Source organism: Carassius gibelio, chromosome A25 (assembly GCF_023724105.1).
Source record: "Carassius gibelio isolate Cgi1373 ecotype wild population from Czech Republic chromosome A25, carGib1.2-hapl.c, whole genome shotgun sequence".
Taxonomy (NCBI): Eukaryota; Metazoa; Chordata; class Actinopteri; order Cypriniformes; family Cyprinidae; genus Carassius; species Carassius gibelio.
The window spans coordinates 15,746,600-15,757,160 of record NC_068395.1 but is presented as its reverse complement, the minus strand read 5'-3'; the positions used below and the strand labels follow the sequence as shown (position 1 = coordinate 15,757,160).

Sequence of the window (10,561 nt, the reverse complement as noted above, 5' to 3'; positions counted from 1 at the left end):
ACGAATAGAAACATATCTGTGAATACAGATGTTTTATTTTGCATTAGTGCATTAGTGTATCAGAATTTGCGCTTGCAACAAGGAAGATGTGCATTTGTGGATCAAGTGGCACGCGTGCATACATTGACATCGAGTCTAAACGCTCACACTAACAACTCCCAATTAATAAGACCCAGTGCTGATTATTAATGTCTGCACATCTGCATATCAACCAGCTCTACTCTCACACGGGTCATGATACTCTTCAGCCAATCAGATGCCAGCTTACCATTCAACCAATCATGACGCTCTGACAGTAACGAAAATGGCATTGAGCAGATTTTGCACAGTATTACTTTCTCTTGCACCCTGCATTTTGGCCACAGCTTTGAGGAAAGAGTTTAAGTCGTGTCAGTTTGCAGATGACACCACCTTTACATTTGAAAGGCATGAATGAAATCGCTAAAGCAGTGAACTCCAGAAGAGGGTTTTCAGATGTTTCAGGGCTAAGAATGAATCCGGTTGAATCGGTTCTGTTTCTTACTAATTTTCCTAATTTTCCAGCATAATTATTTCAACTTCAGTTCAGTTTTTGGTAAAACTATTAAGAGGTTTAATGTGGTTGCAGAGTACTTTTATCAAAAGCTAAATTAATATCCAGATCAGTCTGCATATGTATTCTTATCCTTTGATATCTTAATCTAAAGTCACCAATAATTAAATAAAATGCTTTTTTATTTAATTTGAATTGTATTAAATATTTGAGGAAATATGTTTAACACAGTGCAAAAAAGTACAGAAATAGCAGAGAAGCAAATAAATGGAAAGGTCAATGACGCTAGGTCAGAATGCAAATATGGCATGATGTAATGAATATGCTAATTAACTCATGCAGTCAACATTTAGACTTTTTGAGCAGGCTTTAGCTATTTTACATAAAAAATAATGACAAAAAAAATAAAAAATGAGTGAGCTTGAACACAATATTTTGATTTATGGAATACTTATATTTATTAGTGTTATTGTGTCACATGTCCTTATAAGTAATTTTTTAAATCATTTTTAGTCCTTATCCTGTTTTGTTTTAATCAGGTTAGAAATACAGTATTTTGTATCCTCATCCTCATTTTATCAGTCCTCTTTTTTTGCTGATGAAAATGAAGTGAGGTTTTAGTTTTATAGTATATTTTGGTCTTGTCTTAATGTATCACATGTATTTTAAAAGCAGCATTTTTTTCATACTTTTTCAGGTCAGAAAATGTGGAAATCTGTATAAACATAAAAAAAGAAAACAAATCACATCCCTGCTTAAAGACCTGTTGTGACCTAGTCTTTAAGACTACGAGTAAATCCAAAACTTTGATAAACATACAGATATATGAATGGAATTTTATTCTGTATTCATATATATATATTGATCACTCTGAAGAAAAATGAACAAACAACAACATGACAACATTCAGAAAATTGTGGTGGGGTGATAAAGTTGAAAGCGGCTGCTTGAGGTGATTTCTCGGACCCATAACAATGTGAATCTCATCTCTTTGAGGATGTCTTGACAGATGCTGAAGCCAGTGTTTCTGTGCTGTAGTCTGCTCACTAGCTCCCTCTGTAGGTGCTGAATGAGTATCTGCTGACCAGCAGCGGCACATGACAGCTCTGATCAGCATCACTCACACTGAAGACAATCTACATGAAGAAGAAATAAAGCGTTCAGTCACATTTCTCTGTCATACCTAACATTCAGACTACATACATACAATCTCTCTTCTATTACAAACCTCAACATACGGGTAAAAGCTGGACAGTCCCAAACTCTCCCAGTACTGGCCCGTCTCGAAGCGGACCTTGTACATCCCCGGAGTGAAGGCATCGCTGGTTATTAGTCCTGGACAGCGTCCGTCCTCATCTGTGTTCCTGAAATCATCATGACACATTCTAGGCTGTTTAACATAACATTTTTCAATGGATTCATAAACCACACACTTTTGTATCTATTAATTGTATGACTATTCAGTGGCTGTAGTAAATAATATAATCAAAAAGAGCAATACGATTTTCAATCAGATTTTCTGAAAAAAATAAATAACAAAATCAAATAAAATACGAATCTCTCATTGGTTGGCTAAACAGATAGTCCCACTTTAATCAGTAGCCGCTTTACATAATCCGATCGTAATGGGACTAGAAGCACAATCAGAATAAAAATGTCACATGTAAACACGTCAATCAGATTGAATCGGTTCGATCCGACTAAAATTTCAATCGGATTGTAAAGGGTGGATAATCCCTTTTGTAATCCGAGCGGGAGGACATGTGAACATTTGATCGGATTGAAAACCGAAACTGGAAAGTACCACGCATGCGCAGTGACGTAGAAATATGCCGCACGGAACGAGCATGGAACAACGTCCCACCAGTCCTCGTTTAAGACTCTCATCAACAGACGACTCGTTTTGAATGCGGGAACAGGCACTTTTACTACTTTATTTTGTTTGTTGCTAAAGTAAAGTTAAGCAGCACAACAGTTCATGTGCTGATCGTCGCATAGGACCCGAAGTAGATAAATATAACGTGTGCTTTTTAAATCAGCAGCGGGAAACTCTGTGCAGTGTGCGCATGTCAAAAGAGTAAATCCGATCAGAAGCCTGTGACATGTAAACACGCACATCAACCCGATCACTTTATTTACTGTTCATGTAAACACTACGTTCGGATTCGTCAATCAGAATGAATTCATTCGGATGGAAGCAAAAAGTGTCCTTGTAAATGCACCTAGTGTTACTGTTTCAGACTTGGTCGAGGTGTACAATGTTCAAAAACATCCAAAATGACCAGCTTGATCTTTAAATCATATCCATCTACCCACCCGATGGTAATGAGGTTCCAGATGGCCGTGCGGGGGTCCAGGCGGTGCAGACTGAGGGCCATCCTAACCGCTGGGACCCCGTCCCCAGTGTTCAGCACATGTGTAGTGAAGGGACTGCTGCTTTTCACTGAAGAACCCATGGCTGTAAACCTAAAATACACAGAGAAACTCAGGTTTTAAAGAGAGGTATCCAAAAAAAAAAGAGATTCTTAAAGTCAGAAAGGATTAATTTACTAAAGGATGATTCAAAACATTACTAGTCCATTATAGAAATACAGACTCCTGTCAACATTAATATTTTGTTGAACATTAACGCTACCAGCTTCTAACTGAACTATTAAAAGATGTTTAAGAAGATATTAGTGTCTTACCTGTGATGAAGTCAGAGTGATCTGAGGATCTGTTTATATGAGGACGATCCGGACTCGTCACTGTTTGATTAGTTTCATTGAGTTAATCAGCAAAACAAACCAGCGGAAGCACACAGGGTTAATATTTAACCCAACAGCTCTTAAAAACCTTTTAGTATCACAGATCTTAAGAATATAAAGTACTGTAAAACAAAGACTACAATCTACAATCCTACCTTGAAGTCTCTTACACACAAGAAACAGGGACGAACCGAGCTGAACTGCTGTTTGAGGGCAGACGGACTTTGAACTCTAGTGACTTGTTTGATTTGGTTTTTTACACGAGAGGAAAAACATAAGGATAATAATACACTAAGGTTACTGTTAAGTCAGAATGACACAACAGGACGGGATTGAATCATGTAGAGCAATGGTTTACAGATTCAGAGACCACCATTATTATTATTATTGTTATTAAAAAACGAAATCAGTTTTCTTTGATTGAGAACATTAACTAACATCATTAGATTATGTAATGCTTTACAGATCATTAGTTATCAAGTAGTAAAGAGTTAAAATGTCATTAAAAATTGAAGTTGATTTAAAACGCTGATGAGTGTACGGATAATGAGTTTTAACACTTTGATCAAAATTCTGTCATTAAAAATATAATTGGACAAAAACAGTTTGAGCCTCTGTAGCAATACACTGGATACGCATGTATTTTTATTTCTGTTGGCGAATACATTCAGTGCAACGAACGATAAAAACAAAACAGCATTCCATAATAATTGACATAATCACATTAATATATAACAACAAAAAACACAAGCATGCAGCAGAAAACCACTTAACTATTTTATGCCTTATTGAAAAAAAACTTGGACTTTACTAAATTAAAAACAACAACAAAACCAGTAAATCTAGTCTTAACACTAAACTGGCCAGGGCTGTTAATGAGGAGATATTTACATAAACTATGTCTAGTTGGTGACAGAGGTAGATGGTGTTAATTCCAAAATTATGAATTACTGTATGAATAATTATTATACATTTTGTGAGTTTTGTTGACATTTGGGTTCACATAAGAGTTTATGTACATTTCAGTTTAAATCTTAAGTCTCAGATATGACTCATAAATATACACAATTTACCTTTTTTTTATATATATCAGGGTCTATCAGTTGAGCATCAGCAATTTAATAACCCATATCAGTTGACAAATGTTGTGTAGAACCATAAAATGATTAATTTATTATAGTTTGTGTATGTGTGTGTGGTTGGTATCCTTTAATGTTATCCTGATCTCAGTCTTATCAGTATTGACTGAAATAATGAAAAAACAGCTCGTGGTCAATCAAATAACTCCTGAAATCATCATCATCAGCAGCGTTTGACGACGCACAGTTCTGTTTGTTCTGGTCTGTTTAGACAGCTGCTCCACAACTGGATTCAAACTGGATTGATGTTCAGTTCACATGATGAAACATGAACGGATCTGGAGATATTGTTTCTCTGCCTGGTGCTCTTCTTTAAAACGAGATCCTGTGACTTTGCCAAAAAAAACTTGGTATCTGAACTCTGAAACGGAGAGAGAGCACCAGAACATTTAGGGGCGAGGGAACAGTTCAGTGGTTTATTAAATAAAACAAAAACAAGCAAGAGAAGTTACAGGTTCCAGCTTACCTGAAACCTGCGTTTACATGTAGAGCAAATCTGATTCATAGGAATTAACCTAGAAACGGATGAATAAATAAGAATTAAATAGATTCTTAAAGAGACCCTCAAACATCAAATATTTACTTTTTTTATAGCATTATACAATTTTTGTATATCCTGAAATTTTGTTTCAAGATGTTTTAGTTCAAAATACAAGTTTGGTGTTTAAGCCTGTTTTAAAATCCATCACAATAACAGAAATGTACCATGGTACATCATACAGTTCACACTAAAACCATAATTACGGTTTATATTGTTACTTTGTGAGTCTCAATAAACACGTCAAGAAACCGTCTTTTCATTTTTTTAATCATAAGAATTATATTTTTCCTATTAAATAGAAAAGAAAGTACAAAAAGCTTCATTTCTTTACTGTCATACATTAAATCAGAGTGAACTTTTTCTGTTTTAGATCAATAAATATTAACATTTTGCATTTGTTAAATGACAGAATGGAGCGAGGGAGAACTTTTATGTATTTATCATTTTCATCAAAAACAGAAGTATACGTACACTTCCTTAGTATTTGGTAGAATTGCCCCGAAACTGTTTCACTTTGGCCAAATGTTTTGGGTATCCTTCCACAAGCTTTCTACAATAGTTTGCTGGGATTTCGGCCCACTCCTCCTCCACAGAACTGGTGTAACTGGGTCAGGTTTGTAGGCCTTCTTGCCCACACTCGCCTTTTCAGTGCCGCCCACAAATTGTCTATGGGATTGAGATCAGGGCTTTGTGATGGCCACTCCAATACCTTGACTTTGTTGTCCTTAAGCCACTGCTTGGGGTCACTGTCCATTTGGAAGACCCATTTGCGCCCAAGCTTTAACTTCCTAGCGGATGTCTTCAGATGTTGATTCAATATATCCACAAAATTTTCTTTTTTTCATGATGCCATCCATTTTGTGAAGTGCACCAGTCCCTTCTGCAGCAAAGCAGCCCCACAGCATTATACTACAGCCCCATACTTCACGGTTGGGATGCTGTTCTGAGGCTTCAAAGCTTCACCCTTTTTCCTCCAAATATACCGTTTATCATTATGGCCGAACAGTTCAATTCTTGTTTCATCAGACCACAGGACATGTCTCCAGAAATGAAGATTTTGTCCCCATGTGCAGTTGCAAATTATGTTTGTTTTGAAGTAATGGTTTTCTCCTCCCAGAGTAACCTTTCAGCTCATGGTGGTCCAGGACTCGTTTTACTGTGGATAATGACACAGTCTTACCAGTTTAAGCTATCATCTTCACAAGGTCTTTTGCTGTTGTCCTGGGGTTGATTCGCACAGTTCGCACCAAAAACGTTCCTCTCTGGGACTCAGAATCCGTCTCCTTCCTGAGCGTTATGATGGTTGTACATTCCCATGTTTTTTATACTTGTGTATTATTGTCTGAACAGATGAACGTGGGACCTTCAGGCATCTGGAAATTGCACCTAAGGAGGTCCACACTTCTTTTCCTGATGTCTTGGTTGATTTCTCTTGATTTTCTCATGATGTCAAAGAAAGAGGCTCTGTGTTTCAGGTGTGCCTTTATATGCATCCACAGGTGCGCCACCAATTAACTCCACTGGAATCAATTAACCTATCAGAAGCTTCTTAAACTCAGGATGGTATCATCTGGAGTTTTCTCTTTGTTTAAAGACACATTAAACTTAGTGTATGTATACTTCTGACTTTGTTGAAAATACATAAAAGTTCTCCCTCGCTCGATGAATTTTTAAAAAATATTTATTGATCTAAAACAGAATAAGTTTACTCTGATTTAATGTATAACAGTAAAGAAATAAAAGTTTTTCAGTTTTTTTTTCTGAAGTGTATGTAAATATCTGGTTTCAAATGTATATATATATATATATATATATATATATATATATATATATATATTACAGTTTTGTTTCTGCTTAGATACTATTTTCACGAGTAAGGTGTGTATTTTCAAAACACTTAGTACTAATTTCACAATAGATCATCAAAAGTGCATGTCTTTCAAATATCTCAGCATATTTTCACTTGTCTTATTACAATACACATAACCACGAAGTTTCCTTTTCACTACAAAAAAAGTGTTTAATTTTTATAAATGTTTCATTCACAGTAACAGCCTTTCATAAAGCTCTGTTGCTGTGAGCTTGTGGAAATAGTACCAAAGCTAATAATAATAATAATAATAATAATAATAAAAGTCATTTATTAATTAATTTTTAACTACAATTGTAGTCACAATTTCTTTAACTATGATAATTTGTGCAAATGCAGACTTAATTTACGGGTATAACTGATTTAATCTGGTCTCATGACTACTAAGTGTTTCTAAGTGTTTGCATGGGAGTTGAGCTTCAGCCACTGTGTGTGTGTGTGTGTGTGTGTGTGTGTTTACATGCTGTCTGTTTTCATCACTGCTGTCTGCTGTCTCTGGGCTCTGTGCATCTCTGTCTGTCCTCAGGGGAGGAGAGTTACCAGATGAATCGTCTGCACTGCTTACAGAGCCATGGAGCGGAGAGAACGCCACACCGTCTCCTGAAATTCACACACACACACACACGCACACACACACACGCACACACACACACACACACACACACACACACACACACACACACACACACACTCTAAATTACATAAAACTGAAGATCAAGGACAGAAATGCAACCAAGGCCCTGAGGCTCCACCCCCTTTAGAGGCGCCGCTTCCTCTAAAATGTGAGACATAGTGTCCAAATAATGACAAATAATATCACAAATATGAGACCCCACTGGCCTGGTTCATGATCCACCTTTACAAGGTGCATCTAATGATGAAGAATGAGTGTTTTACCGGACAGCTCATGGCTTTGAGGGTCCATCCGCTCCAGGCTGTCCAGCAGCTCATCTATCTGTGATTTAATCACGGTCAGTTCCTTCTTAATGCACACCAGCTCCTCCATTCTTACTGCAGAGAGGAGGAGGATAGCCAGCATTAATGTTATATTCAGCGACACTAGCAACTAACTAATGCCACTGGTTGGGACAGTATTGCCAAACATATTGCATTTCTATTTGCCACCACCAGTGGAGAAGAAATTACACACTGCAGCTTTAAATATAGATGCAAAGACATATGAGATGTAGCCTAGCAGTTAGCACATATGCTATTCCCCGCAAAAATAGCTTAAAGTGGATTTTTTATGATAAGTAGCAGCACAAAACAAAATGCAAAACATAACTGTTTCCGAACATGTTTCCCTACTGGTCTTTTCTTCCCCACCCCCCATTTACCATTGGCTGGAGAACCATGTAGCCCCTGCCCAAACTCACCTCATTGGTTGAGCCACAGTTTGAGTGCTTTCACCATTTTAAACATAGCACAGCATAAAAAACAATATACAAAAACTTTAAAAAGTTTAATTGTAGGGTTCTCAAAATAGAAATGAGGATGCCCCGATATAAGCAACTCTTCTAATCTAATGTCTCTAATGATGGAAACTTAGCTTGGACCTCTTTTCCGCAGCATGATAATACCACTCAAACACCCCTCCAATCCCAGCTGGATAAAAAAAACCCCATTCCTGCTCAGCACCAACCATTAAAAAGCGGTTTGACCTCCCAGCTACAAAGGCAAACTCATTCTACTGTGATCTGCTGGCAGTAAAAACTATTAGGGCTTGTAATAAAGCACTATAAACGCTTCTTATTGGTTATGCACTATTAATTTGGTATAATTGCTTTTGGTGATAGGCTAGGTTTGATTACTGAGGGAGTAGTTCTATAGTGGAGGGAGGATTTTAATGAAGAAACCATCTGGAGTTCGACAGCAGAGGTGCATGGACGCACGTAGACATACACGCTCACAAAAAACACAGTTATATGAGCAACATTCACCAAAACACCATCCAAGGGTACAAAATGCTGTACAAGAGATCCTAATATTTATTATAAGATGCAAATGCAAATATGAACGTTTGGCCAAATCATTGCAATTTTGCCTTTCTACAAAAACTCCTGTACTCAAGGGGGCGATAGAGTTACCTTAAAACTGCTCAGGCAGCTTGCTACAAACATACTGCCAGTTTAATTCTGCATAATCCCGAGGTCCATGTGAGGACAAAAAAATTCCCTTTTGCACTCATTTTCAGTTCGACTGACAGAAATATGTGTTGATTTGAAAGCATAAATTGCTACATTATTTACAGTAGACAATGAAACTATTATGCCTGCAAATTTTTGCAGAAATTTCGGCAGTGTGACTACTTTTACACTGTTTCTACACCGGGCGTGACAGTTGCGTTGTTTTGAACTAAAACAGCTTGAGGCTACATTTCACAATGTGTAATTCATAAAACAAACTATAACAAACTGAAATTAATTGTTTCCAAACAGGTTTCCCTGTCATTGGTTGGACAAAAATGTGTCTACATTGGGTTAGACTGTTGTTGTGTTGCATTACACGGCGCAAAAACTGCTTGAGAATGTCTACATTTTAAAATTTGTAATTTCTAAAACAAACTGTAACAACTATAAAATTGTATAATATAATATAAAAATTGTTTCCAAACAGGTTTCCCAACTGGACTGGCTGGACAAACATGTTTCGACAATGGGGTTTGACCGCTGTCACGTATCGCGCCATTGTAACAGCTTGAGGCTGTCTGCATTTTAAAGTGTGTTGTTTGTAAAACATACTGTCAAAGAGAAAAATTACAATTGTTTCCAGACAGGTTTCCAAACTGCACTGGACAATATGTTCTACCAATGTTTTGCTAACATTCCCTGTAATTTCTGAATGTTTTCTGAACATTCAAAATGCCCATTTTAACATCGGTTATAAAAACATTTAATTTTATATTTTAGCAAATATTATGGGAACATTAATCTTAACATTCTGAAATGTTTCATGTTACAATTAAAAAAAAAAATTATATATATATTCAGAAAAACATTGCATGAAAACTGTAAAAATAATGTTTCTCTGTTTTAAGAATATTTCTAAAGACAAAATAATGAACATCGATTGACGTTTGTTTATAACCATGAGGGAACTTTGCCAGAAAATTAGCCGAAGTTATGAAAATGGGGTATTAGTGGTTATACCCAATTTAATTGATTTTGCCATGTCACATCGCAACAGCTGCACAAAGTGTAGACACCGTGGATTTCCCATCAAAACAGGAAGTTAGAATCATAACTGTTATGCAGCGCAGCAAAACAATGATTTGCTATCAATTATCAAATTCAAATTTCTTTTTTTTTTTTGGACATTCCCCTTAATGCAAGATTGCCATTACTATATTCAGTCCATTTTTCATACAAAGGTTTTCATTTTAATTGTACACATGCTAAAAGTTGCATACGTTAAAACTTAAATCTCGATTTCTCGAGGTCTTTCTACATCTTGAGCTTTGAGAGATGTCAGTGCATCTTACGCTGGGTTGCTCTGCTCCTGGACTTGTGTCTGCGCTGAGCTTTTTCTCTGCTTCGCCGCAGGCCTGCGGTAGAAAAAGAGGGAGAGGAACACGTCCGTCGAAAAGAGGCGAAGTCACACGGTATGGTCGTCACAGACATCGGAACGTGTTGATAATCGACATCCCTGAAAATAAAAACCAGATGAATGAACTGAAAGATATAGTAAGTTCTCTAAAAAGATTTTCTTTCACTCTGAATTCTGATTCACAAG

At 36.7% G+C, this 10,561-nt stretch overlaps 1 protein-coding gene across 1 annotated transcript; it reads right to left on the bottom strand.

Annotated features, from left to right (window-relative positions):
* Positions 1–1,348: 1,348 nt before the first annotated feature.
* urahb (urate (5-hydroxyiso-) hydrolase b) lies at positions 1,349–3,515 on the bottom strand. Its single transcript, XM_052544182.1, has 5 exons — positions 3,435–3,515; positions 3,220–3,279; positions 2,849–2,998; positions 1,761–1,896; positions 1,349–1,668 (listed from the first exon to the last, which is right to left on the bottom strand). Exons 3-5 carry the CDS (start codon positions 2,986–2,988, stop codon positions 1,579–1,581), a joined length of 366 nt encoding a protein of 121 aa, XP_052400142.1. The 5' UTR covers positions 2,989–2,998; positions 3,220–3,279; positions 3,435–3,515; the 3' UTR covers positions 1,349–1,578.
* Between the last annotated feature and the right edge of the window lie 7,046 nt (positions 3,516–10,561).